This window comes from Pelophylax lessonae (assembly GCF_965119305.1).
Source record: "Pelophylax lessonae genome assembly, chromosome: 11".
NCBI lineage: Eukaryota > Metazoa > Chordata > Amphibia > Anura > Ranidae > Pelophylax > Pelophylax lessonae.
This window is the reverse complement of record NC_138778.1, coordinates 174,071,189-174,096,772: the sequence shown is the minus strand read 5'-3', so window position 1 is coordinate 174,096,772 and position 25,584 is coordinate 174,071,189. Positions and strand designations below refer to the sequence as shown.

At 44.7% G+C, this 25,584-nt stretch overlaps 2 protein-coding genes across 3 annotated transcripts in view; one reads left to right on the top strand and one right to left on the bottom strand.

Moving 5' to 3' along the window:
- Positions 1–17,737, top strand: part of NAGS (N-acetylglutamate synthase) — a 37,344-nt gene extending 19,607 nt beyond the window's left edge. Inside the window, exons 5-7 of the mRNA XM_082271293.1 lie at positions 2,209–2,380; positions 12,567–12,749; positions 17,473–17,737. Coding sequence (XP_082127419.1) covers positions 2,209–2,380; positions 12,567–12,749; positions 17,473–17,617 — 500 coding nt within the window. The 3' untranslated portion in view covers positions 17,618–17,737. The remainder of the gene's footprint in view (positions 1–2,208; positions 2,381–12,566; positions 12,750–17,472) is intronic.
- PYY (peptide YY) overlaps positions 1–25,584 on the bottom strand; it is a 338,368-nt gene that overhangs the window by 246,617 nt on the left and 66,167 nt on the right. The gene's annotated exons all lie outside the window — the stretch shown is intronic.

Here is a 25,584-nt window from a genome sequence, read left to right as displayed (position 1 = left end):
GCCGCCCAGCCAAACTGAGCGACTGGGGGAGAAGGGCCTTAGTCAGGGAGGTGACCAAGAACCTGATGGTCAATCTGACAGAGCTCCAGTGTTTCTCTATGGGGAGAGGAGAACCTTCCAGAAGAACAACCATCTCTGCAGCACACCACCTATTAGGCCTATATGGTAGAGTGGCCAGACAGAAGCCACTCCTCAGGAGAAGGCACATGACAGCCCACCCGGAGTTTGCCAAAAGGCATCCGAAGGACTCTGACCAAGAGAAACAAAATTCTCTGGTCTGATGAAACAAAGATTGAACTCTTTGGCCTGAATGGGAAGTGACATGTCTGGAGGAAACTAGGCACCGCTCATCACCTGGCCAATACCATCCCTACAGTGAAGCATGGTGGTGGCAGCATCAGGCTGTGGGGATGTTTTTCAGCAGTAGAAACAGGGAGACTAGTCCAGATCGAGGGAAAGCTATATGCAGCAATGTACAGAGACATCCTTGATGAAGATCTGCTCCAGAGCGCTAAGGACCTCAGACTGGGGCGAAGGTTCATCTTCCAACAGGACAATGACCCTAAGCACACAACCAAGTTAACAAAGGACTGGCTATGGGACAACTCTGTGAATGTCCTTGAGTGGCCCAGCCAGAGCCCAGATTTGAACCTGATTGAACATCTCTGAAGAGATCTGAAAATGTCTGTGCACTGACATTCCCCATCCAGCCTGATGGAGCTTGAGAGGTCCTGCAAAGAAGAATGGAAGAAACTGCCCAGAAATAGGCGTGCCAAGCTTGTAGCATCATACTCAAAAAGACTTGAGGCTGTAATTGGTGTCAAAGGTGCTTCAACAAAGTATTGAGCAAAGGCTGTGAATACTCATGTACATGTGATTTTTTTCGTTTTTTTTTGTATAAATTTGCAAAGATTTTAAACAAACTTATTTCACATTGTCATTATGGGGTTTTGTTTTTTTAGGTATTTAAGGACTATAATGAATTGAATCCATTTTGGAATAAGGCTGTAACATAACAAAATGTGGAAAAAGTGAAGCCATGTGAATACTTTCTGGATGCACCGTATATTTGCAGAAAGAAAAATGTTAATTTATTTATTTATTTTTTTGCAAATGAGCCAATCCAATCAATGGATCGCATGTGCAATGCCAGGCTCCTGCAGACACTTATTTTAGCTCTATGTCTGTATCAAGGTATTTACAGCTAGAGAGCTGGGGGAATGTCAATGACCACAAGTACAGTGATCACCACCCATACTTGTGTTCCATTCAGAACTACAAATATGCGGCAGTTGAGACTTGTAGGTTACTCCTAGATAACTGTGACTGCATAACCAAAGCCATGCTAATTTTAAATCTGACAGCTGCTGTGGGGAAGAAGAACCCCTGGCATGCTGTCAGTGGGGGGGGGGGGGGCTGTTTTGGAGGTGGGGGTCTGCAAGGCACCATGTTACAGCCTAAATATGGGTGTAACTTGGTCTTAAAGCGGTTGTATACTGCCTAAAAAAAAAACAAAAAAAAAAAACCCTGCAGGACAAAGGCATAATGAGCTAGTATGCATCACATACTAGCTCATTATGAAATACTTACCTTAAAACAAAGCCCCGACACAGACCTCCGGTCATGCTGTGGGAGCTGACATGCTCCCGAGGCATCTCTTCCGGGTTCAGCGGCTCCGGCGCTGTGAGTGGCAGGGGCCGCAAAGTCACTTTCCGGCGAGTGCCCGGCGTGGAACTCTGAAGGTCCGCCGGACCTTCAGAGCGTAAGCGCCGCTAGAGTCAGAGGCTGCATGCAGGGCAAATATCTCCTAAACCGTGCAGGTTTAGGAGATATTAATTGTACCTACAGGTAAGCGTTATTATAGGCTTACCTGTAGGTAAAAGAAAAAAAAAAAGAGTATACTACCGCTTTAAAAGGTAGAGATAGCCTTTAACTTCACATAACTAACTACCGAGCTGTATGAAAGGGGTGAGGCTGACAACATGGCGGTTTATGGGGTGGCTGACATCATAGGGATGCTATGTCTGTTTTACAGTATTACATTTGTCTACAAACCATCAGAAATGGAAGGTATTCACAATAGACAGATTGCTGTGGTCATTTCTACAAAAAGTAAAATAATCTAAGATCTGATTGGTTACTAAAGGAAAAGGAAATGCCTACAGATTTCATACAACCCCGTGTGTTGGCTTTTTTTGCTTTTCACAGGGTCTGGCACTCTGTTCAAAAATGCCGAACGAATGCTGAGGTTTGATTCACTTGAAGAGATTGACATTGAGCGGCTTATCTTCCTAGTGAACAGATCCTTCCAGAAAAAGCTGAAAGATAATTATATCAGCCAAGTGGCCAATAAACTACACTCTGTCTACTTGTCTGAGGGGTAGGTGTATGCTGGCAGCACTGTGCTGGGCCTTGTACATCCAGTCTTTAGTTTGTATAAGAGCAATGAGTATGCTACAATTTAAGGATATTGTACACAGATGTAAAGGGAGTGGTGTCCCTTTAAACACTATGCTAACCTGTTTTAACGGGCTTTAATCAAGTGAAAAAATGTGCAAAGGGTCCTATGTACTTTTCTGGGTTTTTTTTCCTAACTTATGTGGTGGTCTAAAATACACTGAAGTAAGTCCATGTACAGCAAGTTGCCCGTAGAACTATTATGGGTCTGGAATGCTTTTGTACCAAAAAAACAAATAGACTCGCGTGACGCAAAAGGGACATCCTTTCCCTTGTTCGATGCAGCAGGGGATCTGATCATGGATGTCCTGCTTATCTGACTGGACACGGCCTTAGGGTTTCTAGTTCTACATACATTTACAGGAAAATGTCTCCCTGTAATAGCAGATATGTCTGGATGAGTCTCGGCATAGAAGCCCCCTACATTGGCTGTGCCATCTCCTGCCTGAGCTCGGTGCTGGTAACAGACTAACATGAAACAGTCATGTAGCAGCGGTGCTGCTGGGATTACCTAAATTAAAACTAAAGGCTTTGTTTTACCCTTCTTGGATGCCATAAAATGTGTCTGTGGCAGCTAGCAGGGAGATGTGATGATCTCTGTGGCCGCAGCGAACTTACCTGGAAGTTCTCCCCCTCCCCTCCTCTTTCCCCTGCAGCCGGCCCAATCACAGAGAGCGCAGTAGGAAACTGGCTGTAAAGCCACAAGGATTCACTGCCGGTTTCCCTTAGTGGAGATGGCGGTGGCAGCACCACCTCATACCCAATTGGATTCCTGGTCAAGTAAGTATCCCAATAATAAAAGTCAGCAGCTACAGTATTTGTAGTTGCTTTTTAATTTTTTTTCTGAAGTAGCCTGGAGCTCCTCTTTAGGACTATTTTAAAGAGGGATGTCCGGGGAAAAAATATTTAGAAGTTACATTGGGCCCAACTTAGGCTGGCCATACATGATCCAATTTTCTGTCCAATTTTCTTGAAATTTACCTTCAAGTATGTAGTACAAAGGCCTAATTGGATACAAGTGAAAATGTTGTTTAGCTTTGACCTCATATTATGTGGTTTGTGGTAAATCTATCAGAAAATTGTACAACAAAAATTGAACATGTATGGCCAGCCTTAGTTGTCGCCAATATTTGGTATCTAATGTCCGAAGGGCTGGAGAAGGACGCGGACCGCCACCAATCCAAGGTCTGTTAAGAAATGGGCCATGCAAGAATTCACGACATGCAAACAGAGAGCTGCCAGAGTGCTTTCCTGCTCCAGCAGAAGTCTGTTCTTGGCTGCAGTAGGGGGCAGCGTGGTGCGTGATTCAGCACATCACACAGCTCCCTTTTTTTTTTTGTACAAACTTTATTTGAAGGATGATGTCTGCATTGTAGCCCAGTCACAGGCTGTGTTAGCAGTGTGAGTGAGTGACATAGGAAACAATTGTGTCCTATGTGTCCCCTGGTCCGTGGAAAAAATGGATTTTTGTAAAATCTTACCGTAAAATCCTTTTCTCTTAAGCTCATTGACAGACGTAGTCCTCGTTGATTAATAACAACTCGGGTTATACTGCCCTCTACAGGAGTAGGACTAGACAGGAAAGAAAACTTTCTGGCCACACCCTAGGGGCAGTCCCAGAGGGTATATCCTCTCACTTCCTGCTACAGCAAATCAGTTATGTCACAAAGCAGTGTTTAGAATATTTAACCCAACCCAACTCAAAAACAGAGGGGCGGGTACTACGTCTGTCAATGAGCTTAAGAGAAAAGGATTTTACGGTAAGATTTTACAAAAATCCATTTTTCTCTGTCGCTCATTGACAGACATAGTCCTCGTTGATTAATAACAACTCGGGGCGTCCCAAAGCAGTACCACAAATGAGGGGTGGGATAACAGAAATCAAAATCCAGAAGGCCCAACCGGAGCCAACCAGAAGCATCAAGGACTCATCGAGCAAAAAGATGAGACCTAAGTGAAACACCCAACAAACCCTTGAGGTAGACCAACAGTCTCCTCAGATTGTGGCCTGCAGAACCTTGTGGCCAAAAGAGGCATCTGACGATGCCATCACATCAACTTTATAAAATGTTGTAAAGGTATGAACCGACGATCAAGTCATCTCCTTGAAAACCTGGATCGCTGACGCCTGATGGCGGAAGACCCAGGAGACACTAGGCGCCCGAGTAGAGTGCGCCTTAACAGGGAACGGAGGATTCCAACCCTTAATAGAATAAGCCTGTACCACCGTCTGACTGGTCCATCTAGATATGGTCGCGGCAGACACAGGCAAACCCCCTTCAAGGGCTATCCGTGATCACAAAAAGTGAGTCAGTCTTACGAAAACAAGTTCGTAGTAGTCAAGTGTATCCTTCTGAGCCCCATCCAAGGAGTGTAATGCAAACTCCCAAGGATGGCTAGTCTTAGGACACAGGGAAGGTAACACAATATTTTTATTCAGATGAAAACTCTGAAAACCACTTAGGAAGGAAGGATGGATCTGGAAGAAGAATCACCTTATCCCTATGAACCACCAGATATGGGGAACGTCAAGATAATGCGGCCAGTTCTGACACCCTGCGTGCAGAAGAAATGGCCACCAAGAAGGCCACCTTCTGGGATAATGTAAGCAAGGGAATCTCCCTAATATCTTCAAAGAGAAGTTTCTGAAGAACCGACCACACTAAATTAAGATCCCAGGCGGTAAGGGTGCGCGCACTGGCGGAGCCAGATGTCGCACCCCCTGGATGAAATTCCGCACCAAGGAATGATTAGCCAAAGGTTTCTGAAAGAAGATTGCTAACGCTGAAACCTGACCCTTGATAGTGCTCAAGGACAGTTTCTGCTCAACCCCTTGTTGCAGACAGACCAAGATTCGGGTCACCGAATAGGTATGTGGGGGAAATCCAAGAGATTCACACCACGCAATATAAGACTTCCATGTGCTGGAAGTCGCTTTCCTTGCTTTAACTAGAGGTAGGAATAACTGAAGCTGACACTCCCTTGTCCTTCAGTACCTGGGTCTCAATGGCCAGGCCATTAAGCCAGCGATTGTAAAGCAAGATGGAAGATCGGTCCCTGAGACCGCAAATCCTCCCTGAGAGGAAGTCTCCAAGAAGCGTCCGCGACTAGCCTCACCAAGTCGGCGTACCAGGCTCGACGAGGTCAGTCCGGAATTTCCAGAATAACTGGAATTCCCTCCACCTCTATCCTGCGAAGAAGTTCCTGCAGTAACTTGAGAGGATGGAAGGCATGCCGTAGCTGATACTGCGTTTCTGCTGCGTCCGCTAGAGGATCGCGGGTGCGAGCTACAAACCTCCGCACCTTCCTGTTGAGCCAAGGTGCCAACAGATCCACATCCGGGGTGCCCCAATGAAGGGACAGCTAGTGAAAAACCTCTGGATGAAGAGGCCATACCCCTTGATCCAGAATCTGACGGCTGAAATAATCTGAGTGAACATTGCGGGGAGATCCGGAACAAACCGTTCCGTCCAACGAAAGATGCTAGTCGTTTCGATGGCCACCAGGACACTCTAAGTGCCCCTTTCTTGACATAAGTCACGACCGTGGCATTGTGCGATTGGATCCGAATCGGGCTGCTCTAGAGCTGCTCGGTGCAGTAAATCAGACAAAATCTGATCGCTCTCAGTTCCGATACCCTATTGGTAACCTGGAAACTATCGGAAGGAATGACTTCCCCTGGTTGAGCATCGGAGGCTCCCTGGTCCGCTCGCTCAACCGGATCCGATTGTCCAGGAAATCAGAATTCTGATTCCATAAGAAAAGAATCTCCTTCAGGAGAATTCGGGTATGAGACTGGGTCTACGGTACTGCCTCTAAGAAGGCCACCATCCGTCCCAGCCAATTGACGGACAGCAACATCCGAATCGTTGACTGAACCTTCTGGAGTTTTTCCGCAAGGAGAAACTTTATTGCCCAGGATGTATCCAACATTCCAAGTACAGAATTGGACGCACCTTGCCCTTTTTCCTGGGCATTGTGAACAGGTTCGAATAGAACCCCTGAAACCGTTCAATGTTAGAAGGGAAGAATCGTACCGGTGGAAGTGATCGAAACTCGATCCTGTATCCTGACCGTATGACCTCGCAAACCCCTTAGTCCGGGGTTCTGGCAAGCCATGGATCCGGAAACCGGTGAAGACATCCCCCCACCCCAGAGATGGGTAGGGGCGCATCAGGCTGTATTCTTCAGGCTTGGCTGAGCCGGACTTCTTGTTTAGCCGACCAGCACCCTGTTGAAAAACCCTCTGAAGGGGCTTTGGAGGGTATCGCCTTATCGCCCGCCCTCGCGGAACGAACAAACTCTTTATGAGCAGAAAGTTAGTTACGAGGTCCTTTTTATCCTAACAGTCTGTGGCAAGACAGCAGGTGGTACCGTCTATCCTTTAAAGAGGGATTCCTCAAACTGATAGCGCCTAGCCATGCGTTTGGAAATAACAGGGGTTTGTTTCAAAACGACCCCATTTGGGTAAAGGAAAATCTTTTCGCCCTTTTGGTAGGCTAACCAGTACCAAAAAGGAATTTCAGTCGCGGCTACCTCTGCCGGTGTAACCTCAAGACTAAAGGTTTCCCGGACGGACACAACTGGTGCATCCACCACTCTTGTGCTATGGCGGAGGCAGAAACGTTCTCCTCAGTGCTGAGGAGACATTACCTGAGACAACAGCCCCATAAGAGGGATCTGCAGCTGCATTGACCATCTCCGAATCCGTATCTGAAGTATCAGATAAAAAATAGGGGTAGGCGGGGGTCGCTTCTTGACCCCCGTCCCTGACAGGCCACCTCCACCCGGGATACCAAAGGCTCCAAAACTGCCGATAATGCATTAAAAACAAGTGGGGTACTGGAGGGTCCTGCGGCCACCTTGAGGGGATCAGGTGGGGATACCTATGCGGCAGGGTCAATGATTATACAAGACATTTGCCAGCGACAAAAAATGACAAAGTAAAATTTTTTTTTTTTGTATCCCCCAGTCGCAACAGCGCCCCTCAGTGTTACCTGCCTTTTTGGACCCCACAGAGAGAGAGAGAGACCCCAAGGCTCATCCCTGATGCACAGAAGTTTTCATCAGCTTGCTCAGTGCTGTCCTGTTACAGGCCCCTTTTTCCTGGGTAAAGGAGGCGGCTCCGCCCCTTAACACGCCTTCTGGCGCCTCCCCCTGGCTCCACGAGGTGTTTGGTCACCTCAAACATGGCCGCCCCCATGCTGGAGACACGAGGCTACGCCAATATGGCGGCCTCGTGTGCTCTGCAAGACAATGGCGGTGGCCTGTTAGGATAGCGGCGGCTTAGCAGCGGCCTGCGGGATGCTGTATTCGGCCTAGCGGCCTGCGGGAGTGCATCGGCCCCCCAAACTTCACCCTGGATGGTGATCAGCCTGGCCGGCGGTACTGGACCCTGGCGGGCCGCATGCGGTCCGTGGGCCGTCGGAAGGCAGCCCTCTGCCCTTGCTGGAGGAATGCGATCTGGACTGTAGTGATACATGCATAGGCATCGCCCTGTGAACACCTCTGACAGGTAGGATACCTTATGCTACCATAGTAACATTCTAGTACTGCCACTGACATCAGTCACCTTTACAGTTTTGAAATTACATTAGATAGTCAGCTCCCAAACCAAGCCTCCTGGTTTCTTGTTCACAAAAATCACACTCAAATAGGGGGATCTGTGACCTGTTATAGGATAGAGGGGAGACCCATCCTTACCATTTCAGAGAGGGGCCCGCGTTCACCACAAACCCGTCAAGGGGAAAAGGGGGAACATACTACTCACCATACCGGAACCAGGCGGGCGCCACTCCTGACAGAACCCCTCTCCACCGGGGTGGGGGGGCTGTCGACCAGTACGGACGCCGTGACTCTTGGTCATTGGCGTTCAAGCGAGACGTTTAACTCGCAGGGTCAGTCCCCGTCCAGTGGGACTATGTCGCGGCCGACCCAGCGCGGAGCTATGGCCTGCACGCGCTCGTAGGCTGAACTGGGGTGACCACTGGATCTCAACATCCAGCCCGCCGCCCAGTTACAGCTTGCTTGCTTGAAGATCTCACAGGAACACTGGAGAAAAAAAGCTGTCTAAAACAAAATCTTTCTAAGAAAAAAAAAATCCTGCCAGGACCGAAGATCCTAGCAAGGCATCTAGGTCCTTACTCCTAACTAGACAGAAAAAAACTGATTTGCTGTAGCAGGAAGTGAGAGGATATACCCTCTGGGACTGCCCCTAGGGTGTGGCCATAACGTTTTCTTTCCTGTCTAGTCCTACTCCTGTAGAGTGCAGTATAACCCGAGTTGTTATTAATCAACGAGGACTACGTCTGTCAATGAGCGACAGAGAAATTTGTCTTCCTCGAAATCGGTACCTGGTGCCAAAAAGGTTGGGGACTGCTGGGCAGGGGGATGCTAAAATTCTCCGTTGTAATCCAGATACAGTGTAAGCTTTGGTCTTCTGGGTGCTGCTGCGACATCCCGTTTTGTACAGTGCTCACTCTGTACTGTGTCCATTTTATATCCTTTTCAATGAATACAAGGTGTTCTGTGATTGGACGAGGGCCAATCGTAATATTTTCCTCCTCGCCACCTTATCTAATCACAAAACGCATTGTATTTATTGAAAAAAGAATACAATATGTTTTCTAAATGAGCAAGATGCAGACAGAGCATCACTCATATCATTACTGTACCAGACGGAAAGTTGAAACAGTCGTGCCCAGAAGTTCAAAGCTTAGATACCAGTTAGCTGGCCCAATATAACTTTTATCCTGGCATTCCACTTTTAAGAACAGATTCAGTAGAAATAAATATAAATTAACTGAATAATAAGGCTTACCTTTATAAGGGTTGGTGCAAAATTTGGTGTAGCTGTACAGAGTAGCCAATCAGCTTCTAACTTCAGCTTGTTCAATTAAGCTTTGAGAAAAAAAAAATGGAAGATAATTGGTTTCTATGCACAGCTGCACCAGATTTTGTACTCTCCAGGTTTAGTAAATCAACCCCATTGTGTCCTTGTGATTTAAGGAGCCTAGCTTACAGAGTATACCAGGGACGTGCAGCCAGGGGAGGCAGAGCCTTGCCTGCCATGAACATAAAGAAAAGAAGAAAAAAAAAATAATCAGGCTTTGAGGGGGTCATATCCCGGCGACCTGGGGTCACAGAGGTAGCTGAAGTCCTATCCCACCACTGGTCAAAATTTGGGGATCCTAACAGCTATGGTTCCGGAGATACTAGACTCCTTGTGCAGCCTGTCAGAAGCTACATACAGCGCCGTCAGTTTAACCACTTTACCACCGGAGGATTTTGCTGTCTTCCGTCCAGGCCACTTTTTGCGATTCGGCGCTGTGCGACTTCAACTGACAATTGCGCGGTCGTGCGACGCCGTACCCAAACGAAATTTACGTCCTTTTTTTCCCACAAACAGAGCTTTCTTTTGGTGGTATTTGATCACCTGTGCGATTTTTACTTTTTGCGCTATAAACAAAAAAAGAGCGTTTATTTTGAAAAAATAACAATATTTTTAACATTTTTTTATATGAAATTCCCCCCAAAAAAGATGTAAAAACCAATTTTTTAAAAAATTTTTGGCCAATTTGTTTTCTGCTACCTATGTTTGGTAAAAAAAAAATCACAATAAGCGTATTTTGATTGGTTTGCGCAAAAGTTATTGCGTTTACTAACAAAGGGAAAGATTTCTGTCATTTTTGGTGTTTTTTTTTTTAACGCGTAATGGCGGCGATCTGCGATTTTTTTTGTGGGACTGCGACATTGCGGCGGACAGATCGGACCCTTGACTGACATTTTTGACACTTTTGGGGTTACCAGTGACATTACTGCAGTAATCAGTGCTATATATATGCACTGTTACTGTAAAAATGACACTGGCAGGGAAGGGGTTAATTTTATTGGAGAGGGAGGGGTTAATGTATGCCTGGTGCTTACTGACGTGTAGGGGGGGAGGTGACTGAGTGAGTCAGGGACAGATCGGATGTCCAGCTATGCTGAACAGTCCGATCTGTCACTCCCTGTCACTACGGAGATCCGCCCGCTTGTGTTTACACAGGCGGGCGGATCTCCACACTAGATCCCCGGCGATCGGGGCAGAGCAGCGGCGATCGCCGCTGCTCCTCCCCTGGCCCGACTCCCGCTGTGAATGAAAACAGCGGGAGCGAGCCTCCGGCGGCGCGCAAGCGCCGCCCAGAAGGGGGAGTGTCTGACGACGTTAATACTACGTCGTCAGACGATAACGAACCACTTTGCCGCAGTACTATTACCGTACTCGGTCGGCAAGTGGTTAAATACAAGAGGTTTGCAGCAGACTAGGAGGAGGAGCTCACAGTGCCTCTAAATTCTTGTCAGAGGCACTGAGCTCAATGGAGCTTGGACCAATGGTTAAACACCAAAACACCATTGGTCCAAGCTGTCCAATAAAAATGCTGCAGTGGAGGCTCTCCGCTCACTGCAGTGTCATAGAAGGGGGGATGTGTCTAAAAGATAAATGCTCCCTTCCAGCCCAACCCTCTTAACTACAAGGAAAAAACATTGGTTTATGAGTATAAGGTTTCCCCATAATCCTATGTTTTTCTCACACAGTTAAGAGGGAGAATATGTATCTCAGACCATTTGTGTAAAAAATAAGTAATCTATGGCGTATTGCTCCATATACACTCACCGGCCACTTTATTACGTACACCTGTTGGTAACCTAAATTGCTAATCAACCAATCACATGGCAGCAACTTAATTAATTTAGGCATCTAGACGTGGTGAAGACAACTTGCTGACGTTCAAACCAAGCATCACAATGGGGAAGAAAGGGGATTTAGATAAAAAGACAAGGCGCCTCTAAGTGCAGTAGGCTCTGAGTATTTATTAGGTTAAAAGTGTAAAATCACTCACATTTGGTAAATGTGACATGGGCATAGCAAAGATCTGTCTGTAGTCTTCCTATCCGCTGTGCTGAGTGGTTGCAATGAGGACATCCGGTGATCCACTTCCTGTAGATGCGTCATTTAAAGGGGATTTAAGTGACTTTGAATGTGGCATGGTTGTTGGTGCCAGACGCTGCTGATCTACTGGGATTTTCACTCTCTCGGGTTTACAGAGAACGGTCCGAAAAGGAGAAAATATCCAGTGAGCTGCAGTTGTGTGGACAAAAATGCCTTGTTGATGTTAGAGGAGACTGGTTTGAGATGATAGAAAGGCAACAGTAACTCAAATAACTCGTTCAAACCAAGGTATGCAGAATACCATCTTTGAACGCACAACATATCAAACCTTAAAGTGGAGGGCTACAGTAGCGGAAGACCACACCCGGTGCCACTCCTGTCAGCTAAAAACAGGAAACTGAGGCTACAATACGCACAGACTCTTTAAAATTGGACAATAAAAGATTGGAAAAAACGTTGCCTGGTCTGAGTAGTCTCGATTTTAGCTGTGGCATTTAGATGGAAGGGTGAGAATTTGGCGTAAACAACGTGAAAGCATGGATCCATCCTGCCTTGTATCCACGGTTCAGGCTGGTGGTGTAATGGTGTGGGGTATTTTTTCTTGGCACACTTTGGGCCCCTTAGTACCAAATGAGCATCATTTAAAAGCCACGGCCTACCTGAGTATTGTTGCTGAGCATGCCAATCCCTTTATGACTACAGTGTACCCATCTTCTGATGGCTCCTTCCAGCAGGATAATGCACCATGTCACAAAGCTCCAATCATCTCACCACTGGTTTCTTCAACATGACAATGAGGTCACTGTACTCCAATGGCCTCCACAGTCACCCGATCTCAGAGCACCTTTGGAAAGTGGTGGAAAGGGAGATCATCATGGATGTGCAGCCGACAAATCTGCAGCAACTGCGTGATGCTATCATGTCACTATGGACCAAAATATTTGAGGAATGTTTCCAACACCTTGTTGAATCTATGCCACAAAGAATTAAGGCAGTTCTGAAGGAAAAAGGGGGGTCCAACCCGGTACTAGCAAGGTGTACCTAATAAAGTGGCCGGTGAGTGTAGAATAGATTTAGTTGAGCCTAAAGGAGCCCATTATACTTGGTTTAGTGACTTTTGTCCTGTACATATAGCATTCCGCCTAAAATGGCTAATATACTTTAAATCTTTTTCCAGATACAATGCAGCTGCTATAATTACTACCGAGCCAGTGCTGGGAGGGACCCCTTACCTGGACAAGTTTGTGGTCAGCTCTGGTCGGCAGGGTCAGGGTTCTGGGCAGATGCTATGGGAGTGTATCAGACAGGACCTACAAACCCTCTTCTGGAGATCGCGAGCTACGAATCCTATCAACTCCTGGTGAGTAGAACACTTTGGTCAACAGGTATCAATAGTGATCAGGTATGGAATAATACTTGCCGAGCATTGTTTGCAATAACAATAATCGAATTGAAGGCTCAGTCTGCCAAAAATTTCAACAGTAGTCTGCTGGGCTGAGTCACCCTCCACCCGTCTTCCTAAATAAGAGGAACACAGGATCCCTGTGTTCATAACTGACAGAACAAGGGGTCTGCCGTGTTTATAACGGCAGAATGCCGTTCTGTCTCCACGGGGAGTGTTTGCAGGTGCCCGGCGGCAATCATGCCCACTGGACCCGCTGATTAGCTTCCCCTAAGGCAAATGGGTGCAGGCGCATGCACGCACCCCCCACGAAGCAATGTACAGGTATGTTGTTTTGCGGGACGGAGCCGACCTGCCACAGTAAAACTACAGCGACTGGTCGGCAAGCAGTTAAAGCCAGCGAGTGCATGATGTCATTGTTCAAGCATGGTCATTTTTTTTGTCTGAACTGTCTGCTGTCACATTAGACAATTCTGAGATTCACAACCAGACATTGTAAGACTTTATGCTTCAGTGAGAGCATTCTGTTGCTTTTTGGTGATGCAGATGATCAAGGATAGGTTCACATCCAATACAGTCCTGTGCTTTTTTATTCTGCATTAATAAACACATGGACAGTATATTACATGGATTCTAATGGCCCAAGTTCACACCTTCACAGTGTTCCAGTGCAGCCAACAAAAGTAGAACATGCTGCATTTTGTTGTATGGAACTGGACTGCAACATGGCAAAACACATCAAAAATACACCGGAACACATTACAAAAAACAAACAAACACGGAAAAATTGTCAAAAAAAAAAAAAACACGGGGGTAAAAAAAACACACTGGAATGCATTGAAAATGCATGTGCATTCAGAAACCCATCTGGATCACAAAAAAGTGTGGTGTCAACCAGTCCTGAATCTATAACACAAAACGCATACAAGGGAACAACTTGTAGTAAGCTTGCTTTTCAATGCATAATACCAAGTTTGTCCTCCTCTGAACTGTATTTATTTTTCCATTATTTAGAAGAAAAAAAAAAAAAACTGCACTGGCTAGGTTCTGTGAGAATGTCAGAGCCAGGCAGCCATGACACATGCAACCAACGTATGCTACTGTCACAGGGATTGATTAGGGTGTGCCTGGGCACCTCCGGCACACCCCCTGCGTAAGCCTCTGCAAGCTGTACACTCACTACTTTACATTGTAGCAAAGTGTAATTTCTTCAGTGTTGTCACATGAAAAGATAGAATAAAATATTTACAAAAATGTGAGGGGTGTACTCACTTTTTTCATCCTCTTCTACTTGCTAGAGTTTTATTTATGCGTATATGCTAGTATGACTTTATACACATAAATTGACTAAACCCAAAATTGTGTGTGTATTTTCCGATAGACAACAATGCACCTGTGTTCAGATTCATACAAGAGCGAGCTACATGCCTTCAAATGTGTTTCTTTTTTTTGCCTCTCTGCAAAAAGAATAAAATATCAAAATAGCAATTGGATCGAAGCCAAACTCTGCGCACCTTTCGGGGACATTTTACCTCATTTTCCCTGTACTGTGACAAGGAAGTGTGAGAAAATCCACCCACTTCAAAGCACGCACTGTAACCTGACAGGGGTTCTAACACTTCCCTAACTCAACCACTTCCTGCCAGCTCTATAGCCAAAAGATGGCCACAGCGCGGGCTTACTTTGCAGGAAGGGTGTCATATGACAACCTGCTGTGATTGTGCTGCCCACGTGTCCCACGCTCTTTAATTGCTGGGTCCTTCAGGCTCAGCTAATCACAGACTGGGGTAAAGGGTTAATTACAGTGGACCTTTACCATGTGATCAGCTGTGTTCAATGACCGCTATGTATACAGAAGCCAGTTATCAGCATTCCCAGAGGAAAGCTGATAACCAGCTTCTGTTAAAGGGACATCTACACTGATAATCCGGGCACATATTACCAGCGCATTGCCCACCAGTGCTGCCAATCAGTGTCACCTATCAGTGCCTTCCTGTGCAGCCTCGTTAGCACATATTAGTGAAGGAGCAAAATTACCTGTTTGTTTAGCAAAAAAAAAAAAACAGTGGGGATTAAATACCACCAAAAGAGAGTTCTATTTGTGTGATAATGTCATATGGGTGCAGTGTTGCATGACCACGCAATTGTCATTCAAAGTATGACACAGCAGAAAGCTGAAAATTTTCATGTTGCTCCAATGCTCCCTTACCTAGGCCAGGATTTTGCTTACTTTGCTGAATCTGCTGACTTTCTTTTTAAGTTACAGGCTCCAGAGCCATCATCCTTGCTTCTGTACCTAGTATGTCACTGTCCTGAAACAAATATGCCATTTGGTATGATCCATATTTTTTCAGGTCTGTAACTCTCTGGGCTGTGAAGCTAGGATCAGAATGAAAGCACTGGACCCGTGCCTTTAAACACAAGCCAGCTACAGTGGGTTAAGAAAAGAATCAACCCACCCATCCTCCTTTTAAAAAAATCACATTTTGTTGCTTTGCAGCCTGGAATGAAGACAGACACATTTTTTGTTTTATCCAGCCATATTTATTCGTGCAATTTATAACATCCAAGTGAAAGATTTAACACCAACATGTCAGAAAAAATTAAAACAGAGTTCGAAAACAGAATCACAGTGTTGGGAAAAGGATCACCCGCTTATGTCAGTATTTTATTGGATTACTTTTTTCTGTAATTACAGCCTTTAGTCTGTTAAGATATGTCTGTACTAATTTTGCACATCTAGACTTTGCAATACTTGCCCACTCTTCTTTGCAGAACAGCTCAAGCTCCGTTAAATTTGATGGTGACCATTTGTAGACTGCAGTCTTTAGGTCATTCCACAGATTTTCAATGGGGCTTAAGTCTGGGCTCTGACTAGGCCATGCAAGGACATTCACCCTTTTCTCCTTCAACCACTGTGTGGTCATTTTTGCTGTGTGCTTTGGGTCCTTGTCATGTTGGAAGGTAAACCTTCTTCCCACTGACAACTTTCTGGCAGAGGTCAGCAGATTTTCCCCAAGAATATGATGGTATTTTGCCCCATTAGTTTCTCCTTCTATCCTGACAAATGCTCCAGTCCGTGCTGCAGAGAAACCCCCCCCCCATAACAGGATATTACCACCTCCATGAATTACTGTAGGAATGTTATTATTTGGATGGTGAGCTGTATTGGATTTCCACCAGACATATTGTTTGGTGTTGAGGCCAAATCATTTAATTTTAGTCTCATCTGGCCACCTGAAATGCACATTGAAGATCCTGAGGCCACATGGAAAAAGGTGTTATGGTCAGATGAGACTAAAGCCCCGTACACACGTACCGATCGTCGGCCGAACGATCGGCCGTCTTTTGTCCAGGGCTGTCGTGTCTGTTGAAAACTGCAAAAGACTGCACATGAATTTTGTCGGCCAACAGCAGCCGACTGCAGAAGTGATGTCATGTGATGGTTAACTTTCAGTGTGTTTTTTCTTTTCTGACCATGCCCAGTCTTGCAAATCTGCTGTCTGTCGGCCGAATTCTGTACTGACTCGCGAACAATCGGCCATTCTGATGTTGGCCTACAAAAATTTTAAAGCATGCACATCAGATTCTTTTCGGCCGAAAGTGCGCTGTCAGCTGTCGGAAGCATCATACTAACAAGCCTACAATCGGCCGTCGGCCGCATATTTACGGCCAACAATCGGTACGTGTGTACGGGCCTTTAATTTGAAGTATTTGTCCTCAACGCCAAACGATCTGTCTGGCAGAAATCAATACAGCTCACCATCCAATATACACCATTCCTACAGTAAAGTGTGGAGGTGGTAATATCCTGTTATGGGGGTGTTCTTCTGCAGCAGGGACTGTGGCATTTGTCAGGATTGGAAAAAAAACGGAAGGTGCAAAATACCGTCAAATTCTCAAGGAAAATCTGCAGCTCTCTGCCAAAAGTTGTCAATAGGAAGAAAATGTACCTTCCAATATGGCAATGACCCAAAGCACACAGCAAAAATGACCCCACAGTTGTTGAAGGAGAAAAAGGTGAACGTCCTTGCATGGCCTAGTCAGAGCCCAGACTTAAACCACATGGAAAATCTGTGGAATGACTTGAAGACTGCAGTCCATAAAGGGTCACCATCAAATTTAACTGAACTTTAGTTCTGAAAAGAAGAGTACTAACTTTGCACATCTAGACTTTGCAATATTTACCCAGAGACATATCCCAACAGTCTAAAGGCTGTAATTAAAGCACAAGGTGGTTCAATAAAATACTGACATAGGGGGGTGATTCTTTTTCCAACTCAGTGATTCTGTTTTTGTTAAATCTTTCACTTGGATGTTATAAGTTGCACTGAGTAAATACAGCTAGATAAAACAAAAACTGTGTGTCTTCATTTCAGGCTGCAAAGCAACAAAATGTGATTATTGTAAAGGGGGTGATTCTTTTCTATACCCATGTATCTGTACCTATGTATGTCGCCTTCCTCATTTTGATCCTGACCAGTACAATTTACTGGAACATTGCTAATTACAGAAATCCCCCAAAGAAGCCCGGTTAGTTTGCAACTGACACCCAAAATATACAGAGTGCCTACTGCAACCCAACAGTATTTTCGGCAGTAATTTGATTTCCTAATCTGATCTTCTCCAAGGTAACGTCATATGACAGCCTATTATTCATATAAGCCCTTTCCTTCAACAGGTACTTCAAGAACAGTGATGGAAGCTTTTCTAACAAGCAGTGGATATTCTTCTGGCTGGGCCTCGCTGATATCAGAGACTCCTATGAACTGGTGAACCATGCAAAGAGTCTGCCTGACTCATTCTGTAAAGGCTCGGTCTCCTGATCTCCTGCTCCCCATGGGACGGACAATAGTCTGTTTTTAAAAGCCACCACTGTCCAATAACATTGATGGCACAAATTGTCGTCTTCCAGCAAAGACTGTGCTGGAACTGTCAGACGGGGCCTATACCTGACATGAACTTAAGAACAACCTCAACAGAGGTTATATAAATGCTAGATGATAAATCAAATAAAAAATTGACTAAAAATATATATATCTACAAATGACTGGTCAAAAGTCCATAATGTGCATAAACAGTGCAATATAAAAGTGCTGGTGATGGTGTACGTCTTCCAAAATAAGGTACTTGTGCTTTTCTCCACTGAAAAAAAAAAAATGGCCGCTCACCTCCCGTTCTGACCCCTGTATTACCAGCGGGTCAGAAGCAGCAGTTCCCCTCTGGAGATAAAGGCATTATGGACTTTTGAGTGTGTGTGTGTGTGTGTGTGTGTGTGTGTGTGTGTGTGTGTGTGTGTGTGTGTGTGTGTGTGTGTGTGTGTGTGTGTGTGTGTGTGTGTGTGTGTGTGTGTGTGTGTGTGTGTGTGTGTGTGTGTGTGTGTGTGTGTGTGTGTGTGTGTGTGTGTGTGTGTGTGTGTGTGTGTGTGTGTGTGTGTGTGTGTGTGTGTGTGTGTGTGTGTGTGTGTGTGTGTGTGTGTGTGTGTGTGTGTGTGTGTGTGTGTGTGTGTGTGTGTGTGTGTGTGTGTGTGTGTGTGTGTGTGTGTGTGTGTGTGTGTGTGTGTGTGTGTGTGTGTGTGTGTGTGTTTTTTAGTCAATTTTTTTATTCGATTTATTATGGAGCCTTTATATAACCTCTCTCTGTTGAGGTTATTATTATTCATGTACTTATAGATCCATATTTCTGCACTTTTATAGATCGTTTCCTATTTATATTTGGGGCAGCACTGTTTTTTTCTGTGGAGTTTGGATATTGTAGTGATTGCAGCCTTGTGTAGCATTTGTGGTTCAGGTTGGAGTTGCGCTGATTTATACAATCATGTAAATCTGTTTAACTGCAGCCTGATCTTTGCATCCATCTAAAAATACATAATTTTTAAGCTTGTCTGAGCTGTAAAAAAAAAAAAAAGGGGGGGGGCAGAGAGCTGAAATCACACTCTGCAGAGCTCAGTGAGCTGATTGGAGGGAAGGGACACACCCCCTCCACACAGGAATAGAGCTGAGGCTGTCAATCAGCTAGAGTCCAACCCCCCCCCCCCCAAAATCACTTTTTTTCTCTTGGTGTCAGAAGTGATTGATGCTGATAGCAGAGGAAGGAAGCAGCAGACAGACACTTAGGGCTCTTTCACACGGGCGGTCCGTATGTCCGCAAATCATCCTATTTTTTCGCGGATGATTTGCGGACATAATGTAAGTCTATGGCATTGCGGATGTCAGCGGAATACCATCCGCTGACATCCGATTTTCTTCCTGTCAGTTCTGTTCCGTTTTTTGGAACGGAACAGAACCCTATTTTTGTTCCGTTCAAAAAACGGAAAGGAAGGAAAATCGGATGTCAGCGGTGTCATCCGCTGACATCCGCAATCCCCATAGACTTACATTAGGTCCACATATCATCCGCAAACGGATGGGATGATATGCAGACACACGGAGCGGATGACAGAAATGTCATCAGCTCCGTGATAAAAAAAAAAAAAAGGACCGCAGCGGAGCTCTCACACGGACCGCCCGTGTGAAAGAGCCCTTAGTGCTCTTAATTGAGACAAGTACTCACTATAGAGAGATATGCTTTGTTCATATTTCATGTCAGAGGTTTACAACCACTTTAAGAAAGATTTAGGATTACTGCTTTAATTAACTTTGCCTTTTGTCAGACTCTTCACCCCAAAAAAAAAACTCCAGGCATCATCATTAGAAAACCTTTAGAGGTGGGGGCGTGTTCGGCCAACGTGGAAGATGGCCGCTTGATCCAGAGCTCCTGCTGCCTCTAGAACTTAGCAACATCTCACCGCAACTAGGGAGAGGCTTTACCGCATCAACACCGACCCCGCACTGCAGATCACCCCGGGAAGATGTCCAAGCAAAGGAAGTCCACGAGGCCGCTGCAGCGTCTCACTGACTTCGACGGCGCCGGCTTCAACACCAGTGGCATGTCCCGCTCATCCATCGGATCACAGGCACCAGGGGACACAGCAATAGCTCCCTCCAAGATCCCGGTGAGTGCTCTCCTCCTGCCACACCAACCTCCAGAAGCCCTGTGAAGGCTTAACAGTGCAGGGAAGAGGAGCTGGTATCCTCCAATCAGATGTACTCCCTCTCCTCAGGCCTAATACAGAGCACACAGGCTGAAACTCCTATTGAAGCTTTCCCAGCCATGGATCAACCATTAACTGAACATGCCATGAAAATATGCTGATATCTCTGAGGAGATCTATTTTTGCTGACTTTTCTGACATGCTTAACTCTCTAAATGACACTGTACAAACTCATGCTCACAGGATTACCCATTTAGAGTCCAATATGGCAGACCTCTACTCTGCACACAACGATTTAGTGGATGAATGCCTATACTTATCAGGAAGCAGAAATTCAACGCCTGATAAACAAAAAAATTGCTGATATTGAAGAGCACTCACGGCAGAATAATATGAAGTTCAGGGGTATACCGGAACCAATCCCACCTGCTGATCTTACAAATTTTCTGCAGCGACTTATGAAAGCTCTAGTTCTCACTCTGAGTGATAAAGAGCTGTGCATAGATAGAGCACACCGGATGCCCAAGCCTAAATTCTTCCCTGATACCACTCCTAGGGATACCTTAGCAAGGATCCATTACCTCCACGCTAAAGAAAGAGTCATGGCAGCCGCCAAACAAAATCCTTTAGTACCAGATGTATTCGCTGGTATATCTTTATATACAGACATCTCCCAGCAAACGGCACTTAACAGGGAGATATTATCCCCCCTGACCAAAGCTTTGACAGCATCCCTTACAAATGGGGCTTCCCAGGTAAATTACTGGTCACATGGAACGGTAAAACGGTTCTGATTTACAGTGTAGAAAAGGGAATCCAACTACTTAAGCAATGGCAACTAATCCTTATGGAAGTCCAACCTGGGGATTTATTACCTCTGGGAAGATTGGACATGAGAACTGTTCCCTTCTCGCACCCACATTCAAGCCTCTCCTTGTTATCGCTCTACAACTCTGAAGAGGCAGTGGATTCTCCAGTCCAACACTCTTCAGTGCTCCACACATTCATTCACCCTTAGTTAACCCCCCCCCCCCACTTACTCAGCAGCTATCCGCTGCCCGTCATACCTGTCTCTCCGTACAGGAGTTTATTACTATGTGTGTGTTACCTTACTTTCCTTTTTTCCTTTTATTAAGTTTGCATTCTCTTCTACATTACCACCTGCCTGAAAAGTCATAATCTACAGGAATCACCCTCTACAAGAAGTTATAACCAAGCTCTGAACCATACGGCTCTATCAGCTGATACCATCTCCGCATCCCACAGGTCCCCACTCTCTACTGCCGCTGTTCAAGTTTGAAGGAGCCCACTTATTACAGGTATTGTCTCCTTTATACCAAGTATCACATTCATGATATTTACAGTTGTGTTAAAAATTATTCAACCCCCCAATGCTGTAAAGGGTTTAGGGAATTTAGTATACATTTGTAATTGTATTCAGAATGAAATCCTACAAGGACTTTTTAAAGAACCATATGCAACTAAAATGACATCAATTGGTTTTGTATTACAGTACTAAATGTTTCTTTTGTGAATTCTTCATTGACACAATTATTCAACCCCTTAAAGACTACCACTCTGAAGAACAGAGGTTAATTGAAGTGTTTTCAATCAGGTATTGAAAACACCTGTGGATGTCAGGGAGCAGCAATAAAGCCTAATAAGCACCAATTAGGCAGCTTTAAAATGACTGTGATACTCAGCTCCTTCTAGACATTTGCTGGTGTGGTTACAAACATGGTGAAGTCAAGAGAATGTTCCAGGAAGACAAGAGAAGTGGTGATTACTCTTCACAGGAAGGGCAATGGCTATAAGAAGATTGCAAAGATGTTAAACATACCAAGAGACACCATAGGAAGCATCATTCGCAAATTCAAGGCAAAGGGCACTGTTGAAACGCTACCTGGTCGTGGCAGAAAGAAGATGCTGACTTCGACTGCTGTGCGCTACCAGAAGCGTAGAGTGGAGAAAAGTCCCCGTGTGACTGCTGAGGAACTGAGAAAAGATTTGTCAGATGTGGGTACTGAAGTTTCTGCTCAGACAATACGGCGCACACTGCGTAATGAAGGCCTCCATGCCAGAACTTCCAGGCGCACCCCCTTGCTGTCTCCAAAGAATAAGAAGAGTCGACTGCAGTATGCCAAAAGTCATGTGGACAAACCACAGAAGTTTTGGGATAGTGTTCTGTGGACTGATGAAACAAAATTAGAACTGTTTGGGCCCATGGATCAACGCTATGTTTGGAGGAGGAAGAACAAGGCCTATGAAGAAAAGAACACCTTGCCTACTGTGAAGCATGGCGGGGGGTTAATCATGCTTTGGGGCCGTTTTGCTTCTGCAGGTACAGGGAAACTTCAGCGTGTGCAAGGTACCATGAATTCTCTTCAGTACCAGGAGATATTGGATGACAATGTGATGCAGTCCGTCACAAACCTGAGGCTTGGGAGACGTTGGACCTTTCAACAGGACAATGATCCCAAGCATACCTCCAAGTCCACTAGACCATGGTTGCAGATTAAAGGCTGGAACATTTTGGAGTGGCCATCACAGTCACCAGACTTAAATCCGATTGAGAACCTCTGGTGGGACTTAAAGAAAGCAGTTGCAGTGCACAAGCCTAAGAATGTGACTGAACTGTAGGCTTTTGCCCATGACGAATGGGCGAAGATACCCGTAGATCGCTGCAAGACACTTGTGTCAAGCTAGGCTTCACGTTTAAAAGCTGTTATAACTGTAAAAGGATGTTGTACTATGTACTAAGATTGAATGTCACTTGGGGGTTGAATAAAACTGATAATGATGTGAGCACAGAAAAGACATTTGTGGTTATTTCATTATAAATGTTATGTTATATTTGTCTGACCTACACGTGCCTCTTTGATTTAATTGTAAGCAGGATGACTGAATGATCAAAATCAATGTCAAACTGGCCAAAACAATCAATTTCAGTGGGGGTTGAATAATTTTGAACACAACTGTATATCCCCCCTACCCATCTCCGTACCTACCTTAGCTCTAAAATTCCATTGAAAATTCTGTCCCTAAACACCAAAGGACTTAATAGCCCCTTTAAGTGATCCTCACTCTTGAGACAAGTTATTCAAGCAGATGGGTTGTTTGCCTAAGAAACCCATTTTGCTAAATGCCCTTGCTTCGAACCTTGCCAATTCCCTCATCTTTTTATGTCTAAAGGACTCAAAAAAGCATATGGAGTCTTTATTGTAATCAAAGATTCTATCTCCTTTCGGCACATACGCTCCATCATTGACCAACACGGACGATATATTATAGTTGGTTACGAAATCAACAACACTCTCTTTACATTAGTGAATTTGTACTCAACGAACAAGCAACAATGGAAGTTTCTTGCTCCTCTACTAGCCAAAGTATGGAAGTAAAACAAGGCACACTTATTATTGGCGGAGACTTCAACACAGTGATTGATCCTTCTATGGACTCTATGTCTAGTAATAGATGCCCTACTCAAAATATCCTTTCCTTGCTCCACAAGTTTGAGCTTTATGACATCTGGCACAGCTTTCACCCTCAGAAAAGAACCTTATTATCTACACCGCATTCTTCTTACTCCTGAATTGACCTTTTCTAACAGCTAAAAGATCTCTACAGAATGTCCTGCGTTCAGATATTGGTACAATCTCTTGGTCCAACCATGCTCCTCTAACTTTAAAGCTAGAGGAGCTACGCAACTTACCTCCTCCCATCTGGAGACTAAACACCTCACTCCTGGCAGACAAGAGATTGTACCAACAGCTCGTACAAGAACACCATTGTTTTTTTGCTACAAATGATTGTACTCAAATGAACTGGTTCACCTTATGGAAAACCTATAAGGTGTATATGCATGGTATACTAATTCAATTAGCCTCTCATATCAAATGAAAAAGGATGAAGCAGATCGATGACTTGCTCCATTCTATATCATTTAAAGAACAAACCAACAAATTACATCCAGAACCTCGCCTTACTCAATCTATCCTAGCAGACAGACAAACCCTACGATCCCTACTTTATAAATACGAGTCTCATGTAAAATACTTAAAAGCTAACACATATGGATTACTTAAAGCAGGGACTTGGCTGGCCAAAAAAGTTAAGACCAGACAAAATAAAAATAAAGTGCCCTTTTTTGCGCAGAATAAACTTTACAACCCCAAAGACATCGCCAATGCCTTTGGGGAGTACTACCGGTCTCTTTATGAGCAATCAAACCATCCATCAACCTACTCCAGATCTTATGGATTCATTCCTAAAAAATATTGATCTCCCTAAATTTACTTCTGATCAGCCCTCCACTATATCCCAACCATTTTCCTCACAAGAAATCTGCAATATTATCCGAAAGCTACCTAACCACAAATCTCCATGCGAAGATGGTATTACAAAATGCTCTAAGAATTATCTCCCCACCTAATATCTGTCTTCGATCTTGGTTCATTCTCTGGCTCGTTCTCCCCTGAAATGTTATGAGCAGTAATTGTAACCATCCACAAACCAAATAAGGACTCCACTATACCTGCTAAATACAGGCAAATTTCCCTCCTCAATAAAGAAGTTAAAAAACTTGCTAAATTAATTGCACTAAGACTACAACAAATACTGTCATCTCTAATCCATCTGGCCTACAAGCTCCTGATGGTACTTGGTACCTTATCAATCTAATTTCCCATGCTAACCTAAATCGAACGTCTTCTCTGAGTCTATCCTTGGAAGCAGAGAAGGCGTTCGACAGAGTCCATTGGGGATTCCTCAAAGCGGTACTTATTAAATTTGGAATTACGGGATGGTTGCAATCTCCATTTATGTCACTCTATTCTAACCCCTTGCCTTTGTTCTGACCTCAGGTATTAAATCAAATCCGATACATATTTCCAATGGAACCCGACAGAGCTGCCCCATATCACCCATTATATTCACAAGGATTATTGGCACAGAGTATCAGAACAAACCTCAACATTACAGGTCTCTCCTTAGCTTGAAATTAGCACAAAATTAGTTTATTCGCAGATGATGTCATGCTAATACTATCCAATCCTGAAACCTCTCTACTAGAAACCCAAAATGTTCTGAAATACTTCAGTGATGTGTCTTATTATAAACTTAATGCTACTAAGTCTCAGACTCTGGGTATTAACACCCCATCTCATTACTTTCCTCCCTGCCTAAAAAATTCCCCTTTTACATGGATTGATAAATCCCTTACATTCTTTGGTATACAACTGACAGCGCACCCTTCACAACTCTACCAAAGTAACTATCAACCTTTTTTAGAGACCCTCCCCCAAATGTTGAAAAACCACCGTATTCAAGAACTTACCACGGCAGGCAAAATAGCAACCTTAAAAATGATACTTCTTCCTAAGCTACTCTATCTGTTCCATACCCTCATTATACTGCTCCCTTCCTCCTTCCTATTGAAGACCCAACAACATTTCTGTCTGTTTATCTGGGGCCATAAACCTCCTAGATGTTCATCTACTATCATGTTGAGACAAAAAGCCAATGGAGGAGGTATGGGCCTACCGAGTGTCGGATCATATTATAAAGCCTGTATATTGAACCAACTGAAACACTGGTGGAACCCCCCCCCCCAAATACAAAATCTGGGCGCATCTAGAAACCACATCTATACCACACAGAGACCCTAAATCTGCACTTATTGCTGTCCAACCAGGAGCTGCACGCCCCCCTCCAAAGTATTAACCATCTCTGCCAACTTTCAAATATGGTCGGAGCTCAACC